Below are 25,489 nucleotides of genomic sequence, written 5' to 3'. Positions count from 1 at the left end.
GCTTTCAGCAGTATGGTACCAAGCCAGGAAGCTGCTGAGGACTCACTAGCTGGCTCAGTAAAGTTAAGAGGAATAGATTGCCTCTGGGGTTTAATAAAGGAACATCTTTATTAAATTGTAACCTTTTATATTGAGATTTTATAAAATGCGACATGATGCAAGTCCATTAATATTTACACTAAATAACTGAATATATACACTGACAACACTGGTTTGCTCTACAAGCATTTTAATTTACAAACAGCAATTCCCATTGACTTATTATTTATACCATAAAAAAAGCAATGTACACGCAAGAAACAAAAATTCATCAGAACAAAATAAAGCAGCACTGAAATATTCATGTCACAAATCTAAAACAAAATGAATACAAGTGTAAAATATCATTTGAATAAATATTTTAAAATCCATGCTATAAAATAATCCTTAATGGCAAGTTATTAGTTGTTACAGTATCAGCTTAGCTAGCTTCATTTACTTCATATAGTGATGAAGTGTGGAGTTGTGAGGTTACCAGTTTATATTGCAAGATAATGACACTGAGTTAAGTCATTCAAACTGTTCAAATATTTATCATAAAACAACTCTACAAATAATAAAATTTATTTAAAAATACAATTTTTCTGTTAAGGGAAATAAATGCTATTAACATTGTGCAAATAAGTAGCGAGTTCTACTTCTAATCAAACCTCCAACCAAAGACTTGCAATAACAAGTCCAAAGGTTCAATTCATAGTATACGCAAACTGGGGAGACAGTGAGTTATTGCATCTGTTGTAACAGTAGCTGCCTATACAAGCTATAAGCAAGCCTGCTCAGCTATTGATGCTTCACATCCTCTGAATAAACACAGGAACAGATTTGTCTCAGGCTTACTCATTAACATTTTTATGTAAACTTGTATAATTAAGTCAATATTCTTTATAGGGATGGGTGAATAATACACTGGACTTTTACTTATATTAAATATAATTATTCTGGCACTTGTTAAAAGATATGTAAGAAATGCACAATGGTTTATACACTTGAACATTTTGAATGACTTTACTAAACTTCTGGTTCAATCACTGAGTATTTGAAATATACAATTCATGAATGAAACAGATTCATATAAAGAATTTACACAATTCCCAAATACTTTCAAATATAAAATTTAATAAATAACCCTGACCAGTCTAAAAGCACCATTCAAGGGTAAATTTCCCTTGGAAAATAGATTAGGTGTTGCATATTTGAGTCCCTTTCAGTGGTTTCACAGGAAACCCTTTCAGAAAATGACAATAAAAACAATCACAGTAAACTAAAAGATTCAAATAAAATATCTGAAAAATGATGAAGCTCATTAATGTCAATCTTTTCCCAGCTCCTACTTGTACTCCTGCTATTCTTCCCATACTTCAACCTAACAAAGTTATAACAGGCCTTATTGTTTTGGCTAGAAATAAAACGGAAGGCTTCAGCATAAAACATTTCCTCATGCTTGGGAAGATTATAATATTTAAAAACTATAAATTTAGGCCTACAGTATATTCTGCAGAACAGTGAACAAACAGTATCCTTTATGCTATTAAATATCACAATAAAATGCAGAACCATTCATGAGACTCTGTTGACTAAAGCTGAACTGAAACATTAAGGTATTTACAAACTTATTCCCTAAATGTATTTACAACTTTAATAGAAATTACATGGAAGATAACTGATTAGGAAAATTAAAATAACTATTTGAAACAAACCACAATCATTAGCAAAAGTATAAAATTCTTTGTTTTCACAGTTTGTAATAATAGGTTAAACATCTAGAGGAAAGGACACTGTCATTGTTTTCACATTTGTCTATGTAATCAAAAGGTAGATCAAGAAGAGACTCAATTATGAACCAGCCTTGTATGGTTTAATGATGGATTTCACTGCCAAATATTTCTTCACATATTACTTATTTTATTGACTTCTGCATTTACCATAAATGAAATGTGTAAGTTCTGTGCTAACTTAAAACTGTACAGAAATAGGTACTGTACAGTGCTTTCAAAGACTGCTTAAAATAACTACACAGCATACTTTGTCTTGGTAAACTTGTGAAATGAACTTCAAGTGGATAAAATGTTTTAAGTTTCATGGCAATGTTAATCCTGGCAAACCATCATGTGACAAGGCACAATTAATTGCTGCTGCCAGATTTGAAGTTCATTTTCTACCAGATTCACACACTTTATAAGTTTTAATGTAATGTTCAAAGATGCTCTATGCTTGCCTACATGTATGCATCCTTTGAAGCACTGCTGAACCTTACAGTACTGTGTTATGGCTTGATAATTCTTAACACTGCTAGCAGTGGAAAAGGTAAATGTTATACCAAAATAAATAGGAGCAAGTGGAACCTGCAAACTGTTGGGTCATTATATTGTAGAAAAAGTGATAATTTCCTGCCCCTTAACAGTCCCATTACAATGTTTTGAACCTGAACCTGTACAATCAAAGTGATGTATATTTTTGTCAGAGACAATTTTGGATAAGTCACTCTTTGGTAAAATCAAACCAGTTTAATAAATTTATAGATACAAAGAACTATATTTAAATAATGTTAAGACTGTGACACAATGACAAAGGTCAAGAAATACAAAGTTAACAGCCCTTTCCCTACTCCCTTCAACTTACACTACTATAGAAATAAGCCAACCCAAAGGCACCACAACACAAGTTTAATATAAAGGGTCAAGCTTAACTCTTAATTTCTTGACTTTTCCATGTGTGTCAAACTTAATTTTATCAAAACACAATTGTTTGCATTTACTTAGACATTTATGTAAGAAAAAACATTAATCTGAAACACCAACATGTGTTTAAATGGTAAACATGTAGCAATCTAGCCTCTCCTTGATGCACACATACAATTTCCATTAATGGAAACAGGAGTTCTTCTGTTGCTTCAGGGAGGAACAAATCTCTTATTTAGGCAGTTTTAGGAGGAAAAGGCAGATTATGTACCCGATTTAACTAAAACTACTCCTATGGAGCAGCTGGGGTTTATAGTGTATGTCTGTATTTAATAACATTAATCCTTATTGCGTACTGACACAATATTAAAGATAGTGTACTTTAAAAGTTACTGCACAAATATACCTTGGACTCACGGACTAAGGGCCTGAAAAATATTTAAAATCCCACACAAAGCTATTTGAGTTATAGGAGCCCAAAAAGCATTACAAGCCAGCAGACTTACCTTTTTGCTTTCCTGTAACTTAAAAATAAGCATTTATTTTAAAAGTATAATAGTATAATCACAAGAACAACAGCAATCATTGCAAAATGAATCTCAATAAAAATATAGGCCCAAATCTACATAAAGCTTCATTCTTATGTATTTAAAAAAAAAAAAAACATGATTAACAAAATTGTACTTCCTTAATTCTGCTGATCAAGCAGAATTTTATACAGTAATGTTTGCCAGCCAGGTTTTGAGGTTTCTTTCAAGCGATCATCTCTTTTGAATAGGTTTTGCTTTTGTTTCACTGTTACCATTAGGTTTCACATTTTCTATACTATACTGACCTAAGTTGATAAAGTTAAAAATAGCACCACATAAGAACCAAAAAACAAAAACACATTTGGAAATACAAAACTATTTAGAGTATTTTTAGAGTTTCTGTTATTGGTGGTCACTTTATGAAGAAAACATTAACCACTGAAGTAATGGGGAAGCCATAGTGACTCTGTAATACTCACATATATAATAACAGACATATTGCTCGCAATTCCCATATAGTATTTTTTACAAAAAAAGGTACAAATCCCAAGTGCTGAGACATCACCTGGAATTGTAAGTAGGAAGTTACTGTGCACCTGAAACAGCTGTCTGGGAAAAAGATAAAATACTGCTTGGAAGTACTGTAGTTTAAACTACAACATCCCTTTCTGGCTAGTATCAACCAACCATTTAGAACGACTAAGTTAGATTTAGTTACCTGGTATGTTTCTACAGTACAAAATGAAGGTAGATTCTGAGGCCAGTAAAAACATTTAAAACCACAATGCTACTCTTGGGTTTGCTAATATAACAATACAAGTTCTATAAAAAAGGTCAGCACCACAGCTTGTCTAGCTTGAACTCTAGACAATGAACAAAACTCCAAACAATTCAACCCTAATTTGATAGATTTATGGCATTTGGTTTACATATCTGCTATAAAGCCAGGATACTTGACAAGGTTATTCACTTTGCTTACTTTTTGACACAAAACAATATTTTAAGAAATGAAAACCAAGCAACTTTCTTAAAAAAAAATCCCAGCAAAGTCCTAAGCCCTAGATAGAGATGAGATTTAAGAGTTGAAAGCCTTGTACATTATATTAACTTAGACATACTCTTACATTCACTCCAACCAGAACAGGATATGCAAGCTATGAAAAATAGCTATTTCAAAAACTAAAAAAGTTTCATTGACACCTAGAGGGGATTCATGAGGAAAGTCTCTTTCCCACACTGCTGCGTAACCCCCATTACTAGGAATGGAAGTTAGGAAGCACAATGAGGGAGAATATACCCTCTTAGTGTATCCAGCAGGGCTGCTAGTCTTATTTTAATATCCTTCTCTGATGGAATCTGTATTTTGCCAGATCAGTCAGTAAAGAACAATTTTACCACTTCCAAGATACTATGTCCTTTTTACTTTAGTGATAGAAATGTCCTTTTTACTTTAAGCATCTTCAACAGTGAAAAGTACCCAGCTTCCTTCAAAACAATGGATAATTATAGAGCTTCCTTCAGAAACCATATTGACCAGATTTCCAGAAGGTCAGGAAAATTAAAAGGCTGATATACCTGTACTGAAGACTAGTAAAAAAGCAAAACATTTAAAAATGCATTGATTAATGTGCTTTGTTTGGGTTGCACTTAGAAGTTAGTATTTTAATCAGGCGTGTTAGACATTGTGTGAATTTCCATACTAGAATCCATAGCTTCAGAGGCTGAAGTGTCATTATCTATTTTCTGTTCAAGAAATGCTTCTGTTCTTTCTGGAGATTCTACCCTGTTTCTTACTTCTGCTACTCCAGGGTGATTTTTTCTTAAATGCTGATTTAGTGTCCCTTGGAAAGGAAAACATTTCCCACAGATCTCACAGCGGAAGGGCTTATCATCAGTGTGGCCACGAATATGATACTCAAGTTGGTCCTTGCGTGTGTATTTCTTTCCACAAAACTTGCATACAAAAGGTGTGATTCCCATGTGCAACCGCATGTGTCGATCAAGGCTCCCTTTCTGGTTGAAAGACTTCCCACAGTAAATACAAATTAACCTCTCATTGTATGGATACCAGTGACCTCTTGCATTTCTTTCCCGTGGACTGTTTTCATATCCTGGGTTACTCACTATGGTTTCACCATCAACCCCTGGCATTAAACCCTGAACATCACTATGCAAGTGACCTGCAGATACCCGTTTTTGACGTGCACGACCTCCTCTGAAACAACTCAGCATGGACCTTGAAGGACTTGAATTGCTCAGGCTTCCAAAGGCTTCAGAAATGCTAGTAGCCTGGGATGGGGCGTGGGAAAATGAATAAACATGTTGTAATACAGATCCAAAAGAGCCTACATTTACTGCAACTACTTGCTCTCCATCAACCATTTCAGTATGGTATCCATCATCGCCAAGTGAGGAGCTATCAGAACAACTTGGCCTGTCAGATTTTTCCATTTTAACCTTCACCTCTTCAATCTGGCTCTCCCTTACTATCAGGTCCGCTTGCTCGTGATCACCTTCAATCTGAATTTCATATTCAGAGATACTTCCACTGCTTCCTCGATCTGAGTGCCCTTCTTCATGCAGACGACTGCGTAAAGTTTTCCCTGTGGCAGTGTCCATCCTTAGATCACTAACCGCTGTTGGCTGTCGCACCTGAGAGCAATAAGGAGGAGATATTTCAACAGGATTGGCAAAGTAGTTGTTATCTTTTACTCCATTGTGGCTTTCTTGATTCTCTTCAGCACCAACGGTGACAGAGTCAACATCACCAACACTGATCTTTGAATGGATACTCTCCAATATCTGTGTGCATTTGTCAATGACACACTGCATCTGTAGAAAGCTAGCTGCAGTTAGAAAACTAACAACATCTTTCAGCTGCAAAGACATCCTGCCAGTGTAACAAAATGAAAGTAACTGTTCAAAGACGTTAGGGTTTTTAATAACTGATATTGATAAGCCACTCATGGTACTTAATGCTGAATGGTCACGGAAATATGGAGAACTGGCAGCTAGAACTGCTTTATGGGCTCTAAATGGCTGACCCTGAATATGCACAATTATGTCACATAGCTTCCCTTGCAGACGAAGCTCATTTAATTGGCTCAGAACAGTGTTGCTGTACTCGGGCACATCAAACTGAATGAAACTGCTGCTGTCCATTTCTACTGGTGTAGAGTATAATCTGTGAAAGAAAACAGAAAGCTGTAACACTCCTGATTTACACACATTTTACATTTCAAAGATAAGTGTAAACACATGGCTGAAGAGGAATTATTAATTTTGCCTGTCTATGCTGTGTGTGATGACAAATTAATTCAAGTTAAAACAAAGGTTTAAGGTACATTTTAAGGTCAGGATTATTTCTACAAGTGGTTTGTCCCCTACTTACATCTTTATCTGCTGAATAACTGTCTTCTCTATTTACAGCTCAGGGGCTCTTGTACAAGAGGACATATATCAATGGTTCTTTATGAATGTTCACATCCAATCTAAAAGTAGCTTTATAACACAGGGATGCAATTTCACATTTCAACTGGGCGGGGAGGGCAACTTAGTGGGGGCCCTGGAAGCTCTCTGAGTTTTTGTGAAGGAAAAAATGTCAAAATCCATAACCAGTCACTCCCAATCACAGCTTCAAGGGGAGATCTTTCACTGCATTCATTCTAGAAAAACCTGAGGTTCTAAGTTGGCAGCCCTACTATCCACACGCTGGTCCAGGAAGGAGGGGGAACAATTTGGCACAGGAAGAGCTGTTACTGGTCACGCACTGGGTCCAATTAGTGACAACAGATGAGGTTAGAACAGGACTGCAGACAGACAGAAAGGTCCCTGGGGCTGCTCCATGTAGGAAGTGAAGGCTCCAAGATGCTCGCAGGACATGGAGAATTTCAGGGAGTGTAGACAGTGTCTGACTTGGGAGCCTGAACTATTCACACATGGGATGAAGCACAGATTGGGGGGGAATGAACCTGCCCACTCTGTCCTACCCAATGGAACCCCTGTTAAAACAGCATCTGGTAGGAAGGCAGAGCAAGATTAAGGAACCTGATTAACAGTCAACTTGCCTACAGGAGCTATAACCTCAAGTGCATGCTGGACCATGGAACAGGAGGCCCCATTCATACGCCCAACAGATATTGTTGCAGTGCTGTGCGCTGCTGCTGGCCACTAGGCCTGTCCTTGAGTCAGCCATCTAAAAGTATTTTTTTCTGAAACGCTTATTTCATCAGGTGCCACAGAATCTTCTAGAGATTGTTAAAGAAAACCACAAGCTTACAGATTGTTGGCTTCTTGTGATTGGGACTTATTATACAGAGGAATTTTGAGTATCTATCTCCAACGTGAAGATATTCACTGACTAATATACTGCCAAAAAGATTCATAAGAAGAGTGTGTTTAAACACATTTAATAGAATAGAGGGTGGTGTTCCTGCAGTATGCAGGGGAGGTAAATCTTGTAGCATTATTTTTAGTGGTGACAGAAAATGATTCCTTAATGACCTAGAAGAGTAGTATCCTGTTTTAATCAACAGAAACTAGAGGTCTGCATATAAATTACTGTAACAGCTATTTCTTAATTGGCCCATAGACTACATATCTGATACAAAGGAGACTAGCAACATATATTGGATGTTTCTCTCTCTCTGTCTCCACTTTCCCAATATTTTAGCTGCTCAGAAATGAATTACAAAATTTATACTGAAAATATTAAGGTCTGGAATTAGAATTGCAAAAGCAAGAAAATTCCAATTGAAGAGTGACATTCCATTCTTAATCTGCACTTCTAATCCTGGGTATCAGAGGTGTGCAGCCATTGCTACACTCACACACCATGTGTGCCACAATACTCAACTAGCAACTAACTAAATAATAAAGGATCAGCTTTCAACAATCTTTGGACTTCCTTCTTTGTGGTTTTCAGCCTGCCCCATTACTATTTGAAGGTTATACATATGTATTTGAAATGATTATTTTCTTCCTTCCTTCCCTTTATGTCAGCATATCTGTTTTTCATATGTTATCTAGGCATTTCAGATTTTATTGGGATATTAACTGTTCTCTTATAATCCCATTTATAAATCTTAAATAGCAACAAACATACAAACAAATGATTATCTAGAAAGCCAAAAAAAAAAAATCCCCCCAAACATCCTCAACTTTTGAATGTGTATCAGGAAGTGTTGCTCAAAAAGGGTCCACAGGAAAAAATAGTTTCAAAGTACAAAAACTAAACAGAAGGGCATTTCTGTAATTTTTTCACTACAGGGATGTTCCTGAAACCCAACTCTCCCTCCACCCCCCACCACACACACACACGGGGAAACATTTAGTTAACCACTGATCTCCTTCCCTTCAGCAACTTTCACAGCACACACCACTTTCCAATTCCAATACTGTCATTAATTAAATGTCCACAGCATTCAAATTCGTTTACTTATTTCTTTTCTTTTCCTTCTGAAGTCCAACCACATTATACACCCACTGCACCTGGTTTCTCTAGCTGGAGAAACTAGAATCCCAAGGTCAGTACGGCTTATTGGTGTCACAGAGAACACACATCCATCAATATTCTTTAATATGCCACTGGATTTATCTCCTGTTTATACCTTGTGTGCTGTGATGAGAGATATGATAGATATGGAATCTAATTTAAATTACACAACAGCTAATGAATTCCCCTCACAAACTTTAAAATCCACCAGTAGACAGCAAAGTGAAACCTGCTAGACGCAGCCCAGGATTTCTCTGCTGTCTAGGGTGCCATCCCCCACTCAACCCAGCTACACAGTCATCTTCACAGGTGGCAGCACTTCTCTACACAACACAGCAGGGGAACCAATATCTGAAATCAAATATTATATCACACTCAGAAAATGAAGCTCATTGTTTTTCTCTTTCCTTTAAACTCACCCCACGCCCTGCTTAGGAGGAGGTTAGGATTACTTCAGAATTATAGTCTGACATCTTCAAACCCCATCTGTCTAGTAGCCACTTTGTAAGGCTTGCTACATAGATTTAGAAAAGTTTAGAACATAAGAACGACCATACTGGGTCAGACCAAAGGCCCATCTAGCCCAGTTTCCTGTCTTCTGACAGTGGCCAGTGCCAGGTGCTCCAGAGGGAAGGAACAGAACAGGGAACCAGCAAATGATCCCACCCCTGTCACCCATTCTCAGCCTCTGACAGACAGCGGCTAGGGACACCATTCCTACCCATGCTGGATAATAAGCATTGATGGATCTGTCCTCCATGAAGTTATCTGCTAAAGTCCTGGTCTTCACAACATCCTCTGGCAAGGAGTTCCACAGGTTAACTGTGTGTTGTGTGAAGAAATACTTCCTTTTGTTTGTTTTAAACCTGCTACATACTCATTTCATTTTGTGACCCCTAGTTCTTATATTTATGGGAACAAGTAAATAACTTTTCCTTATTCACTTTCTCTACACCAGTCATGATTTATGAACCTCTATCATATCCCCTCTTAGTATCCTTTTTTCTAATCTGAAAAGTCCCAGCCTTTTTAATCTATCTTCATATAGCATTCATTCTGAATCCATAATTATTTTGGGGGCCATTTTCTGAACTTTTTCCAATGACAAAATATATTTTTTGAGATGAAGTAACCACATCCGTACGCAATATTAAAGATTTGGGTATAGCATGGATTTATACAAAGGCAATAAGATGCTCTGTTTTATTCTCTATCCCTCTTTTTAATTATTCCTAACACTGTTTGCTTTTTTGATTGCTGCTGCACTTTTGAGTGGAAGTTTTCAGAGAACTATCCATAATGACTCCAAGATCTCTCGAGTGGTAATAGCTACTTTAGTTCCCACCATTTTGTATGTATAGTTGGGATTATGTTTTTCAATAAGTATTACTTTGCATTTATCAACTTTAAAATTCATTTGCCATTTTGTTGCCCACTAACCTAGTTTTGTGAGATCCTTTTGAAGCTCTTCTCACAGTCTGCTTTGGTCTTAACTATCTTGAGCAGCTTTGTATCATCTGCCAATTTTGAAACCTCACTGATACCCTTTCTTTAAATCATTTATGAATATGTTTATTCACGTAAAGCATATTTTACAATTCTAATACACCGACAATGGTATTCAAGCACCATGTACTAGCAGGAAACAAGGCAATACAATGAAAAGGTTAAGATTACTTGATTGAAGTATAGAAATGCAGTTTGAACCTCTCTAATCTGGCACTCTTGGGACCTGACCAGTGCCAAACCAGAGAATTTGCTGAACCACAGATGGTCAATATCGTCTAGCACAGTGTTTCCCAATTTTATTTGGCCATGGAACCCTTTTCAGCTTTTCAAGGAACCCCTAGGTTTGTCAAGCAAAAAAAAGGGGGGGGGGACCCACCAAGGCATGAAAATCACATTCCTTCCCCAAGACCCCACTCCTTTGAGGCTCCATCCTCTCCGTTCCCCTCCTCTCCATAACTTGCTATCCCCAGCCCTTGTACTCTCTCACTGGGTTGAGACAGGAGGTGCGAACTCTGGGGTGGGAATGAGGGATTTGGGTGTGGGAAGGGGTGAGAAGTGCAAGCTCTGGGAGGGAATCTGGATGCAGGAGAAGGGGGTGCTGGCTCGGGGAGGGAGCTCCAGGTTGGGGAGTGTTGGGCTCAGGTGGAAGGTTGGGGTGCTGAGCAAGTCACAGGTTTGTGGATGTGAGGGCGCAGGAGTTTGAGTTGGATATGTGAGGGGCTCAGGGCAAAGAGGCTGTGAGTATGATGGGCTCAGGACACAGATTTGCCATGTGTGGATGGTGCAGAAGTGTTGTGGCAGAAGACTGAGGATGTGGGGATGCAGGAGTTTGGGGATGTAAGAGGCTCAGGACAGGGGATTCCACTGTATGATAGGCTCAGATCTGGGGTCAGGTGGTGCAGGAGTGTTATGATGCTGCAGTAAGATTGGGATTTGGCCCCAATTGGGGACATGTTGGCCAGGCTTCATTTTAAATAAAATATTATGTCAAACTCAAAAGGTTTTAGCACTGTCTTTATTTATGAGAGGGGCGAGGAACCTGTTTTGAGTCAAGGGTCACTGACCCACAGAAAAGTGAGTTGGGGCTACACAGGTGAGATCCAAAAAAACCCCCAAGCCTTATTAATGTGGTCCCAACTGTGCTGGTGCAGGCAGGGGACAGGGTGGTAGTGGGTGGCAGGGCCGGGGAGAGGGTGCTGCTGGGTGGCAGGATGCTGAAACAGGTGGTGGGGTGTTGGGGCAGGATGCTGGGGTCAGGGACATGGTCCTTCTGGGCACTGGCGTGGGTGGCTTCCGCGATGCCGTCCTGTGTGTGTGTGGGGGGGGAAGATGAGTCCCAGGGCAGAGCGCGCTGCCTGCACAGTCAGAGCTGCGCAGCCCCGGGTCTCCTGACCCCCCCTCGCACAGAAAGGCGATGGAACTAAGTTGTCAGGTACCACAGCCTCAGCTGTTCAGGCAGCACACACCGGCTCCTTTGGGGAAGGGAAGCACGTCTCTCTCCGCTAATGGTCACATGGAGTCACCCCTGTGCAGCACCCCCAGGGTGCTGGCCGGGAGCAACTGTTCCCTCTGCCTCCGCCTCCATTCGCCTCTGAGTCGCCAGGGAGGAACGGGAAACAAGCTAGCCAGCTCTCTCTCTTTCAGAGGGGGCAGGGAAATATCAGCTGTTCGCGGAACCCCTACTTTCGCTTCACGGAACTCCAGGGTCCCGCAGAGCACCAGTTGGGAAACACTGGTCTAGCAGCATTACCAACACTTCAACTGCTCCCTGGGATCTTAGAAGACATTTAGGGGTAAATTAGAGCTAAATAACAACACAGAACACAGAGACATGACTGGTGGCTGTAAACAAAGTATAAGGGACCATGGGAAACTTGGACAAACACAAGGTAAGTGGACATCCAGCTAACTACAATTTGCTGGACCACGGAAGCTGCCAGATCAGAGAGTGCTGGACTAGAGAGATTCAACCTGTACCTAGATGAGTATAATATTTTTGATAGTACAGTGCTCTTTAATCTAGCAGACAATAACATAACATAATCCAATGCCTGAGAGCTGAAGCTAGACAAATTCAGACTAGAAATACAACATTCAGTTCTGCCCTGAACCTCATAAGCAGTGAGGAAAATTTCCGATTAGAACAATTTATCAAGGTAATGGTGGATTTTTCCATCACTTGAAATTTTTATTTTAAAGACTGGATGTCTTTCTGAAAAGTCTGCTCTACATTGTGAGTTCGTGCAGGAACTTTGGGATGAAATTCTATAACATGTGTTAGGTAGGCGATAAGACTAGATCAGAATGCCTGATTTAAGGCCAGAAAGAACTCAGCCCAAGGGTAATGTTTTACCTGTTTATTTCAGATTTCTCTATGTTGACCTATACTTAACCAGTTTGAAAAGTGTCACTGTACTGTTTCCAATGTTTCCTGAAAATATTAAAGATTTATTTTTAAGAAAATTTTAGTGCTTTTGTTTGCAATCACTTTCTATACACAAACTGATACACCTACTACACTGCTACCTTCCCAAGTCTGTAGCCAGGCTGAAAAACCAGGCTAGTTTAACCATTTTACTTTAATCCTGGTACTTAACATAAATGTCTGTTTGGTAAGGGAACAAAAGAGATCACTCTACCATGGAGTATGGCAGGTCTCTTGGGAAGAAAAGAAGAATGTCCAGACTGGGTCAGATCAAAGGTCCATCCAGCCCAGTATCCTGTCTGCTGACAGTGGCCAATGCCAGGTGTCCAAGAGGGAGTGAACTGAACAGGTAATGATCAAGCCATTTCTCTCCTGCCATCTATCTCCACCCTCTGACAAACAGAAGCTAGCAACACCATTCCTTACCCATACTGGCTAATAGCCAGAGCGCTGTCCGGCATTCTGCACATGTGCAGATCTTTCTGCGCATGCGCAGATCACCCAAACCTGGCTCTTCCAGGATGTAATCTACTCGCCATAGGCGAATAGATTACATAGATTGTCGAGCCCTGCTAATAGCCATTTATGGACTTAACCTCCATGAATTTATCTAGTTCTCTTTTAAACCCTACTATAGTCCTTAGCCTTCACAACCTCCTCAGGAAAGGAGTTCCACAGGTTGACTATGCACTGTGTGAAGAAGCACTTCCTTTTGTTTAAATTAATGGGCAGCAGGTTTAAAACAATTTGGTGGCCCCTAGTTCTTATACTATGGGAGCAAGTAAATAACTTTTCCTTATTCACTTTCTCCACACCACTCATGATTTTATATATGTCTATCCTATCCCCCCCTTAGTCTCCTTTTCCAAGCTGAAAAGTCCTAGTCTCTTTAATCTCTCCTCATATGGGACCCGTTACAAACCCCTAATCATTTTTGTTGCCCTTCTCTGAACCTTTTCTAATGCCAGTATATCTTTTTTGAGATGAGGAAACCACCTCTGTACACAGTATTCAAGATGTGGGCATACCATGGATTTATAAAAGGGCAATAAAATATTCTCTGTTTTATTCTCTCTCCCTTTTTTAATGATTCTTAACGTCCTGTTTGTTTTTTTGACTGCCGTTGCACACTGTGTGTACATCTTCAGAGAACTATTCATGATGACTCCAAGATCTCTTTCCTGATTAGTTGTAGCTAAATTAGCCCCCATCATATAATATGTATAGTTGGGGTTATTTTTTCCAATGTGCTTTACTTTACATTTATCAACATTCAATTTCATTTGCCATTTTGTTGCCCAATCACTTAGTTTTGTGAGATCTTTTTGAAGTTCTTCATAGTCTGCTTTGGTCTTAACTACCTTGAGCAGTTTAGTATCGTCTGCAAACTTTGCCACCTCACTGTTTACCCCCTTCTCCAAATCATTTATGAATAAGTTGAATAGGATTGGTCTTAGGACTGACCCTTAGGGAACACCACTAGTTATCCCTCTCCATTCTGAAAATTTACCATTTATTCCTACCCTTTGTTTCCTGACTTTTAACCAGTTCTCAGTCCATGAAAGGATATTCCCTCTTATCCCAAGACAACTTAATTTATGTAAGAGCCTTTGGTGAGGGACCTTGTCAAAGGCTTTCTGGAAATCTAAGTACACTATATATATACTGGATGCCCCTTGTCCAAATGTTTGCTGACCCCTTCAAAGAACTCTAATAGATTAGTAAGAGATGATTTCCCTTTACAGAAACCATGTTGACTTTTGCCCAACAAATTATGTTGTTCTATGTGTCGGAGAATTTTATTCTTTACTATTGTTTCAACTAATTTGCCTGGTATCTGATGTTAGACTTACCGGTCTGTAATTGCTGGGATTGCCTCGAGCCCTTTTTAAATATTGGCGTTACATTAACTATCTTCCAGTCATTGGGTACAGAAGCTGATTTAAAGGACAGGTTACAAACCATAGTGCATAGTTCCACAATTTCACATTTGAGTTCTTTCAGAACTCTTGGGTGAATGCCATCTGGTCCTGGTGACATGTTACTGTTAAGTTTATCAATTAATTCCAAAACCTCCTCTAATGACACTTCAATCTGTGACAAGTCCTAGATTTGTCACCTACAAAGGACGGGTCAGGTTTGGAATCTCCCTAATATCCTTAGCCGTGAAGACTGAAGCAAAGAATTCATTTAGTTTCTCCGCAATGACGACGTCATCGTTAAGTGCTCCTTTTGTATCTCGAACATCCAGGGACCCCACTGGTTGTTTAGCAGGCTTCCTGCTTCTGATGTACTTATAAAACATTTTGTTATTACCTTTTGAGTTTTTGGCTAGCTGTTCTTCAAACTCCTTTTTGGCTTATTACATTTTTACAATTAATTTGGCAGTGTTTATGCTCCTTTCTATTAACCTCACTAGGATTTGACTTCCACTTTTTAAAAGATGCTTTTTTAATCGCTCACTGCTTCTTTTACATGGTTAAGCACCGGTGGCTCTTTTTTAGTTCTTCTACTGTTTTTTTTAAATTGGCGTATACATTTATGTTGGTCCGCTATTATGGTGTCTTTGAAAAGTGTCCATGCAGCTTTCAGGGATTTTACTTTTAGTCATTATACCTTTTAATTTCTGTTTAACTAACCTCCTGATTTTTGCATAGTTCCCCTTTCTGAAATTAAATGCCACAGTGCTAGGCTGCTGAGGTGTTCTTCCCACCACAGGAATGTTCAATGTTCTTATATTATGGTCACTATTTCCAAGCGGTCTTGTTATAGTTACCTCTTGGACCAGATCCTGTGCACTACTCAGGACTAAATCGAGATGTTGTTGGGGTGAGGGTCCCATCTATGGAAAAGTTTCCCTCTGCTCCCATTGGCTGCTCTCCTTCCCTGAGCCTTTCATCCTCCTTAACAGCACACGGGGTGTCTGACTGGAGGTGGGACGATACTACAGTGTCCTGGAAAGCCTCATCAATATACCTCTCTGCCTCCCTCAGCTCCTCCAGTTCAGCCACCCTGACCTCCAAAGCCCGTATGCAGTCTCTGAGGACCAGGAGCTCCTTGCACCGAATGCACACATACGCCACCTGCCCACAGAGCAGGTAATCATACATGCTACACTGAGTGCAATAAACAGGATAGCCCTCACTCTGCTGCTGGGCTTCTGCATGCATTCTCTCCTACAGCTACCTAGACTATTGATAAGGTTTTTATTTAAATCAGAAACTTCTGATTATAGTTTAGTTTGATTTAGTTTATTTTAAAGAATGGCAAGTGTACTTCGGCCCCTTCTCACTCCCCTTCTAAACTCCCTCTCAAAACTCCCTGTTTCCTGCCCTTGGTTGCTGACTCACTTCTTTATAAAGCCCTGGCCTTCCTGATAGCCCCGCTCCCTGACTAAGGCTCAGCCAATGAACAGAGGCTTCTAAATTTCAAACCTTTAGAAGCTCACAGTTTCCAACTGCCAACCACAGCACATGCTCCTTCAAACAAACAGACAGACAAACACAAGCTCAGCACACAAGTAACCCCCAAAACACAGCAAGTAACCCCCAAGAGAATCACCTTTTCTATAAAATCTTGAGCAATCAGAATGAGTGGGCTGGAAAAGAAGCCTGTAGCAATTGTCCTTTATTTGCCATTGAAGAGATTATTTGTGTACAATTAACACCACACAACACAAATCGCAGAGATGTATCCACATATTTATAGTCCACAGATAAACAAGGATAGTTGTTCTCAAATTCTTCGAGAAGAACTAAAGAAGAAAGCTAACAAAATATTAGATTACAGGTATCTTGTGGAAAACCCTGATAACAGTTTACTAAAATGGTGCTTGACTATTTGTCACTGCTTATAAATAGTTCATTCTAATCAATACAATAATAATTTTCACTCTCTGAAAGATAACTACTAAAACAGGTGGGCAATCATTTTTGATGGGGGGGCACGCCAAGATTTTGGTAAGTGGTCAAGGGCCACACATTTCTATGGAGGGGCTGTGGGGTCTGGGACAGAGGTTGGGTGCAGAAGGGAGCTTATGTGGGATAAGGGACTGGGGTGCAGGAGAGGGTATGGGGTCTGAGAAAGTTTGGGTGAAGGAGGGAGGCTGTAAGATCTGGGGCAGGGATTGGGGTGCAGGATCTGGTAGGGAGTACAGGTGCAGAGAGGATTCTGGCCTGGGAGAAGAGTACAGGAGGCAGTGGAAAGTCGGGGGGAGGCAGAGTTGTGACCTCGGGCGGAGGGTACAGGGGGTTTGGTTGTGACCTGGGGCAAGGGATTGGAATGCAGGGTCCAGGAAGGGGTAGGAATGGAGGAAGATTGTGACCTGAGGGAGGGCTTAGGAGGGGTGCAGAGTCTAGAAGGGAGTTGGGGGGAGGGAAGGGCTGGGGTGTTAGAAGCAGGCTCTGGCCCCAGACTGCTGGCTGGCTGTGCATTTGGCTCTCTACGCTGCCCCTGCCTCCAGCAAAATCTTTCAGCTCACACTGGCCAGTTTCCAGCCAATAAGAAAAAAGATTTTGCTGGCAAGTGGGGGCAGCATTCTGAAGCCTCTCCCTCCATCCCCTCTCCCGCAATGCGGAAAGGAAGACAAGCAGCTAGCCACTTTTATCGCCACTGCTCCCTACTCAGGGGCAGATGCGGGCTAGATCTTGCCAACCGCTGTATTAAAAGATTGTTACACTGAAGAGAATGTTGACTTACAATACAAAGTACTCTCGCCAAACCCATCTTCCCGAAATTACAGAAGTTCATAATCCTAAAAGTGTTTGCAAAATTCATTAATGCTGAAAATGTATTACCTTGAACTTGTTAAACAACAAAAATGGACATAAGACATTAAAAAGTGAGACTCACGCAAAACTAAAGTTTAGCATTTCTATGCAAGACAAATTTACTGCTGTTGCTCATTTATGATTTGCTCAAAAGGAGGAAGACAATGCCACATTTCTAGCATCTTGTGTAATATAAACACTTTTTACATTGAACATTAATTTTCTACAGCCAATTATCTTCCAAAGTGGTGAACTAACAGCTAATATTTTATCTACTGTAACTAAACTTGTTACATGACTAACAGCAGCAAAGCAAAACAAATATGTTTTGCATTTTTTTCCATGACATGTCAGAAAAAAATTATTTATCTGAGAGAGTCTGATTTGCTGCAACACTTATTGCACACAGCTGGAAGTCTGGATAGGAAGTGACCTAGAGATCAGGACAGCAGAGAGAGGACAAGACTGATCCCAAAAATACCAGTTCCTCGGGCCAAGGATTGGGAAATACAGGCAGCCCCCGGGAATCAGTGCACACAGGACTTTTCAGTACTAGACAAGAGGCAGCGTGGCAGCAGACCTCCGTGTAACCATGGACATTAACCAATGAGCCCAGACTCATCGTTTAACCTTGTACATAATTACACTTTCACATCCCTACTTCAGATTAGAGCAGTTTCTTAAAGTAATATATTAACACCAAGATCTACCCCCCAAAAATCTTTTTTGTAATTTAAAATAATGAAATTATTAGAAGGTGATGTAATATACTTGATATTTAATTTTCATGTCTATAATAGTAACAGCAGGAAAGCACTGTGTAACTACTATATGGAGTCACTCACTTGCCAAACTCTATATTTAATTTCTGTTTCTAAATCTGCACCTGTTTAGTTACATTCACTTGCTGATACATACCTGTCTATCAAAACTGTCTGTAAATCATACTAGCTCATAAATCATGTTTTTAAATATATGGAAGCCAAAGCCTTGGCAAATATAATTTTTAAAGATCATTAATATAACTCTAGACAATAACACATGGTTACTACCATAACAAATGTGTAAAAATAACTTTTCTAAGTATTTCTCTCAGTCCCAATAAAATTTAGACTGAACTGTCATTAACTACAACCTCATACTTTGTTTTGAAGGGGGGAAAAAAAGCTATCATAACACTGAGATTGGCTACAGCATTCCGATTCTGACCAAAGTATGGGAGAAATCTAAAATAAAATAGTATGCTGTAACGGATATTCATGATGACCTTATCTGAACTGAGTGCTCACTCAACTAGTTTGTTAGAATCTGAAATAAGTTTTTAATACAATCTGTCCAGCACATCTTATACACCACTACTATATATCACTTATGAGGACTTTTCAGTGATATTTTTCACTTAGGCTACATCTAGACAACAGGTTTCTTTTGGAAGAAGCTTTTTTCGGATGAGATCTTCCGAAAAACCTTCTGAAAGACAGCATCCACACTGCAAACGTGCATCAAAAAAACGATCTGCTTTTTCAAAAGAGAGCATCCAGACTGAATGGATGCTCTCTCGCATGTAAGCTGTGATTGCTATGGACGGAATGGCCACCAGGGCACCTGTGCTTTTTCCTCTTTCCTCTTCTTCCAAAAGAACTCCCTCTTCCTCCTCCACACATGCCTTTTTGCAAAAGAGCTCTTTCACAAAAGGCTTCTTCCTCGTAGAATGAGGATTACCAATGCTGGAAAAACCCCTCTATTCTTTCGATTTTCTTGCAGAAGAACACAACTGCAGTGTGGACGTTCCTCAAGTTGTCGGAAAAAAGGATGTTTTTCCAACAAAACGCTGTAGTGTAGACATACCCTTAGAAAGTTCCCCTTTGCTTTTTTCCAATCTTGCAGCTGCTATTATATTTACACCTATTATATATAGCACAAAATGCAGTTTCCCTATGGCACCTTTCGTGTTTAAGGTCACCTCAAAATACTTTATATTGTACTGTGTTAGATACTGGTAGCCAAAGAACCACTTTTTACATAAAAATAGCTTATGCTCCTTGAATGCATGAATGGCACTTAATGACAGAGGGAAAACTGGTCATGATGCCAGGTTATTCCTTGGAGTCATGACCCATGTCCCAAAACCAAATACAGAAGCCAAAGATACCAAATATTTTCTATTAATTATTAAGAACAGTGTACAGATTAGGGATGTTAAATACAGGTTAAATGAACTGCCGAGTAACCTCATGAATTCTTATTGGTTAGTCGACTAGTCTATAGTACCCGGGGACAGGGGCAGCAGCCAGTGCACTCTGGTCCCACTCCCGAGGAATCCCCTACCCTGCTGTGGCTCAACATTCAAAGCACATTATAGTTCCAGCTCATGCCAGGTCCAAGAGCTCTAATCCCTCCTAGACAGAGGCTGCTGCCACCCTCTGCTGCTACCTCTGTGTCAGAGGCAACAGTGTGAAGGGAGCTGGTCCACAAGGGCAGCCAGTTTAAAAAAACAGCTCCCCTCATGGACTGGCTACTTGTCACCCCATGCTTCTGCCTCTGAAACAGAGGCAGCAGCATGGAGTGGCAGGAGCCCCTGTCCAGAAGGGGTCTGATCTCCCAGACCCAGCATGAGCTGGAACTGAGACAGGCTGCCTGCCCACGTGGCTCCTAATACATTTTAAATGCAGAGCCACAGTGAGGGTAGGTCCCAGACCTGGTGTGAGCCAGGACTGAGCTTGGCTATTGGCCAGCCTGCTAAAAAAAAATTACTAACATGGGGGTGTGTGTGGAGAGAGGGAAATGTGTGTAGTCTATAGCATTAACCTATAAGCTTTTGCTTGTCGGTTTAATCGGTTAATTGATTACACTATTACATCCCTAGTACAGATCACATAACACAGTGGTTCCCAACCTTTTGGGACTGCCGGGCGCCCGGGGGTGGGGCCACTCACGTGCCGGGCACCCGGGGGCAGGGCCGCACACACACCCAGGGGCGGGGCCACCCATATGCTGTGTGCCCAGTGCTGGTGCCACCCATGCGCTGCACTCCCGGGGCCGGTGCCATGCCTATGCCCCAGGCGTCCCCAAGTCAGCCGCTGCTGAAACTGACCAGCGCTGAATACAGGAAGCCCGAGGCAGAGTTGCTCTGCCCCAGGCTTCCTGGAATCAGCTGCTGATCAGTTTCAGCAGCAGCTGACTTGGGGAAGCTTGGGGGTTCTTAAGTTGAATCTGTATGTAAGTCAGAACTGGCAGTCAGTTTCAGCAGCGGCTAAATCTGGACGCCAGTTCCGACTTACATACAGATTCAACTTAAGAACAAACCTACAGTCCCTATCTTGTATGTAACCCGGGGACTGCCTGTATAGGACTACTTAAAATAACTGAACAATTTAAATCATGCCTCTCCCCTCCTTCCCAAAAAACCCAGCACCTGAGAAAAAGGAGCTGATAGGACAGCACGTGAAGCAAATGCTGCAGAATCCAATCCCTTTATTTTTGTGCAGAGGCAGGGTATTGAAGAGTATAAATTTTAAGAAAAATTCTTATTCTTTCTGCCTAACAGAAACTAAAAAGGAAATAGAAGAGCACGCCAATGTGAATGTGTTCTCATCACACACATTGAGAACAGGTCCAACACTTCAGTGGCAGGACCTTTATCTATCTGAGGAGAAATATGTAATTTTTATGGCTGGACAAAAAACAAGAATTCCATTTTGCAAAACAGATTTAGCTTATTGTTTCCATTCCACATTAGGACGAAACCAAGACCTTTTTAAAACACAAGACTCACCCCGTGATAGCCAACAGCTCATGAGAGGCTGGATACATTGATGCATGTCCCTGGAGAGCATTCTATTCACTGTAACAACCTTTAAGTATAGTGATTTGAACCTACATCTCTCTCAGCCCAAGCAAGTACACTCTCAACTGAGCAAAGGCCATTTTGGGGCTCTCATATTGAAATTTTTCTAATTTGCATAATTTAACTATTCACTAGGTCCAACAGAACGCAACTATGACTCAGGTCATGAGAGACCATGTCAAATGCCTTAATAGTCTAAGTATACCACATCCGCTTCTCCCTTATTCACAAGACTTGTTATCCTATCAAAGAAAGCTATCAGATTGGTTTGACATGATTTGTTCTTTACATCTGTACCTATCACCTTATTTTATTCCAGATGTTTGCAGATGAATTCCTTAACTACTTGCTCTATTATCTTCCCTGGCTCAGAAGTTAAACTGACTGGTCTGTAGTTTCCTGGGTTGTTCTTATTTCCCTTTTTAAAGATGGGCACTATATTTGCCCTTTTCCAGTCTTGTGAAATCTCTCCTGACTTCCATGATTTTTCAAAGATGATAGCTAAAGGCTCAGATACCTCCTCTATCAGCAACTTGAGTATTCTAGGATGCATTTCATCAGGCCCTGGTGACATGAAGACATCTAACTTTTCTAAGTAATTTTTAACTTTTTAAAAAAATTTTAACTTCTAAACCTATCCCATTTCCACTAGCATTCACTATGTTAGGCATCCCATCACCATCAACCTTCTTGACGAAAACTGAACCAAAGAAGTAATTAAGCATCTCTACCATTTCCAAGATTCCTGTTATTGTTTCTCCCTCCTCACTGAGCAATGGGCCTACCCTGTCCTTGGTCTTCCTCTTGCTCCTAGTATACTTGTAGAACATCTTCTTGTTATCCTTTATGCCTCTGTCTCCTGCCAGACTTTTATATTTTCTATGCATCTTGCAATGCATCAAGAACATGTAGCATCTAGATATAGCATGAGAGTGTGAGGAAGAGAGAAAGAATGAGAGAGATTAACCAGAGCCCTCCTGTCCAGCATTCTATTCCTGGTTGAGCCCCTGGGATGGACCCACCTCTCCTGATACCTGGCACCACATCTTCCTGAGGCAACATCTGGGGAGTGGTGGTACTCTGAGTCACATGCCCTCTTCCGGATTTCTGCTAGGGTTTACACCAGAACGTGGCCAGCAGCAGCCTTTCAGCATTATGCAGGAGAGAAAGGGCAGGAGCTGTTTCCAGCTGCAGAGGAGGAGAAGGGGGCGAAGAGATAACCTGGCTGTCTCTGCAGAACTCATCTTTTCCCCTCCTCTCTAGCTGGAAACAGCTTGTCCCTTTCTGCCTGCATTGTAAAAAGGCACTTGGCATCTCCAGGCCACTCACATAACCTTTTCCTGCCTGCACTGTAGTTGGGGAACAGGAGGTAGCTGGGTTAAGACCTAGGGATGCAGTGTGTGCCAGAGCCCAGGAAACCTAACTGCAGGGAATTCAGCACACAGAGAGAGATGGAGCAACAAGGGAGGGTGTCTAGGGGACAGAGCAGTTCTGTGCTCCCTGGGGGCAGGACCCAGGGTGGGCAAAGAGGGTGTCCCGCCTGGGGGGCTGCTGTGGAGTAGGGATGTTAAATATCAGTTAAGTGAATAGTCGAGTAACCTCATGAAATTTTATTGGTTAGTCGACTGTTCTATAGTCCCTGGGGGCGGGGTCAGCACCCACCATATCAGAGGCAGAGGGATGCCAGGAGGGAGCAGGTCCGCGAGGAGAGCCAGTTTAAAAACCAGCTCCCCACACGGACCAGCTGCCTGTTGCCTTGTGCTGCTGCTTCTGAGAGAAAGGTGGCAGCACAGGGTGGCAGCAGTCCCTGTCTAGGGGAGGGTCTGAACTCCTGGACCCAGCACGAGCCAGAACTGAGCTGGGCTGCCTGCCCGCCCGGCTCTTAATACACTTGAAATGCAGAGTCGCAGCAGGTGTAGGTTCCAGACCTACAAGCCAGGACTGAGAAATTTACCAGCAGGGAGAGGGAAATGCATGTAGTCTATAGCATTAACCTATAAGCTTTTGCTTATCGGTTAATCGAGTATACTGTTACATCCTTACTGTGGAGCCTGCAGGCTGAAGGCATGAACAGGCTAGAAATCACCTTCCTGCCACTCTAGAGCTTAGATGAGGGACAGAGAAACTTTCCCATGCCCAAGTTGTACAGGGCTTGGACACATGCAGGGCTTGGTTCCTCCTGGTCAGCATCCTGGGATGACGGGACTTGGGCTTTCCTGGAACACTGGCCCAGTCAGAGGCAGTGGGGGAAGGAAGGAGCCTACCAGCTAAGCAGAGATGACATGTAACCAGATGGTACCTGGTGCCCACCTGCAGTCATTAGCCACTGCAGCTTGCAGTGCATAGCTAATGCCAGTCAGAAACAGGGTGGAGGGGTCTGCTATCCAAGAGCCAGCACACAGGAGGAGTTGTGCTGATAGATTACAGGGGGAACGGGTGGCCCTGCATGCAGCATCTTCACCCCACCCCCAGCCTTGTACACCCACCCTGTGCTCACCTCTCCCATACACTTTCTGCTGGTGGGCAGGTGGTTTACGAGCAGGGATCCAGCCAGCAGCAGAACCCTCCAGTACTGGGGGAAGGGACAGAAAATATGGGATAGTTTGCCCATTTTAAAGAAAAAGTTGGCACATCTGCAAAGTGTTTAAACACATAATTGTCCCTTAAAAATGGGACATCTGGTCACCCTAACCATTTACAGTCAAGTATTCAGTGGTTCTTAAATCACAGTTATAGCCTCTATGGAGACTTCTACAACAAAATCATGACTACAGTATGTTTAAAGAATGTGACACCCATCTGTACTGTCCATATCAGTACTTTCCATCTCTCCTTTGTTACACTACTTTCTTCCAACTGGACTCTTTATTGTATTTTTTAAAAACATTAGCTTTAATTAAAAAAATGTCTCCATAAGACCTGTAGACTGGACACTATACAGCTGTCATTAAAAAAAATGGATGGGAAAGTGTGGTCTCTTCCTAATCTCAGGCAGCTTCCGAACACCTTGACACTTTCACCCTCACCCATGTCTGCCATAATGTGCGTCTACTTTGCAAAGGGCTGTACTGTAGCTATTTTGGACTAAGTAGTTGTGGCCTCCTTTCCTCCTCACCTTTAAAATCTAGTAATTGTGTTATTATCAATTGCTTTCCAAGTTAAGAGGAAGAAAGAGGGCTTCACAAATACATCCAAACCCAACAAGCTTATTTTCCTGTGTTCCTGCAATAAGCTAATGTATGCATGATGGAAGGTTTTAAAAACTGGTTTAGACATGCAACCCCCAAGGGAAAAACAAAGCTCTATCTCGACTGACAATTAACTCTAGTTTTAAAGTCGCCAGACAAAATATTGACAGCCCCGTGTCACCGCCCTGCAGCACAGCGGCTCTGCCCAGCCCATCAGCACCGCTGGCTGCAGTCGGGGCACGACGTGGACAGAGGAGCTTCCCGGAAAGTTTGAATCTGCGCAAAGCGTCGGGCCACAGCCGGCAGGCGGCGCCGGGCGAGCGGCTCGCGGGGAGACCGGACCCCGTCCCGCAGGAAGCGGGGCTCGGGCTCCCGGCGAGCTCAGCCCTCGGACGGGTTCTCCTGCGCCGGGGGCAGGGCCGAGGGGCCGGGCACAGCCCCAGCGAACCCGCCCCAGGCCCGGCGTCTCCAGCGCCGCCTCCTCCCGGGCGCCGGCCGAGGGGCGCTGCCCGGCGGGGCGGGAGAGGGCCGCGCCCCCGGGAGCCGCCAAGGCCCCGCCCTGCCTCGGGGAGGGGCGGGCAGGGACCCCCGCCCGGAGGCCTGGCTCCGCCACGGGCTCAGGGGGAGGGACGCGGCCCGGGCCCGGCTCCGCCCCTTGTGCCGCGGCTCCTCACCTGGGGTGTCGGGGTCTTTCACATGGCGGGGCCCGGCCCGGCCCGCTCTCAGCGCTGCTTCCCGCCCGCTCCCACCGCGAATTGCACCCGGAAGTGGTTCCCGGGCAGCACTTCCGGGTCACCGCAGACCGGGCTGGGCGAGGACCTGGTGGATCCCCTGGCCGGGGGGGGGAGGGGGAGCGGGGCGTGTCCCTTCGCCCCGGGCCGAGTCCATCTCCCTTCCGGCTCGCGGCCCTGCGCGCGCGGCGCCTCAGGGAGCAGCCCCCGCCCGTCGAGAGACCTGACTGGCTCGCGGCGCGCGCGCGGGCGGGAACGTGCGGCGCGGGGCCGCTTCGC

General features: G+C 42.4%; 1 protein-coding gene across 2 annotated transcripts; it reads right to left on the bottom strand.

Annotated features, from left to right (window-relative positions):
• Positions 1-216: 216 nt before the first annotated feature.
• On the bottom strand, positions 217-25,283 carry ZBTB34 (zinc finger and BTB domain containing 34). 2 transcript variants are annotated; one of them, XM_075905752.2, is made up of 3 exons: positions 25,154-25,258; positions 22,077-22,206; positions 217-6,431 (listed from the first exon to the last, which is right to left on the bottom strand). In XM_075905752.2, exon 3 carries the CDS (start codon positions 6,407-6,409, stop codon positions 4,910-4,912), a length of 1,500 nt encoding a protein of 499 aa, XP_075761867.1. In that variant the 5' UTR covers positions 6,410-6,431; positions 22,077-22,206; positions 25,154-25,258; the 3' UTR covers positions 217-4,909. The 2 variants fall into 2 exon arrangements, with proteins under 2 accessions (XP_075761867.1, XP_075761866.1); XM_075905751.2 differs by lacking the exon at positions 22,077-22,206 and having other exon boundaries at positions 25,154-25,283.
• Between the last annotated feature and the right edge of the window lie 206 nt (positions 25,284-25,489).

The sequence above is a fragment of the Pelodiscus sinensis genome, chromosome 23, assembly GCF_052426305.1.
Source record: "Pelodiscus sinensis isolate ZL-2025 chromosome 23, ASM5242630v1, whole genome shotgun sequence".
Taxonomy (NCBI): Eukaryota; Metazoa; Chordata; order Testudines; family Trionychidae; genus Pelodiscus; species Pelodiscus sinensis.
Note: the sequence above shows the minus strand (reverse complement) of the source record. Positions and strands in the feature narration are given on the sequence as shown.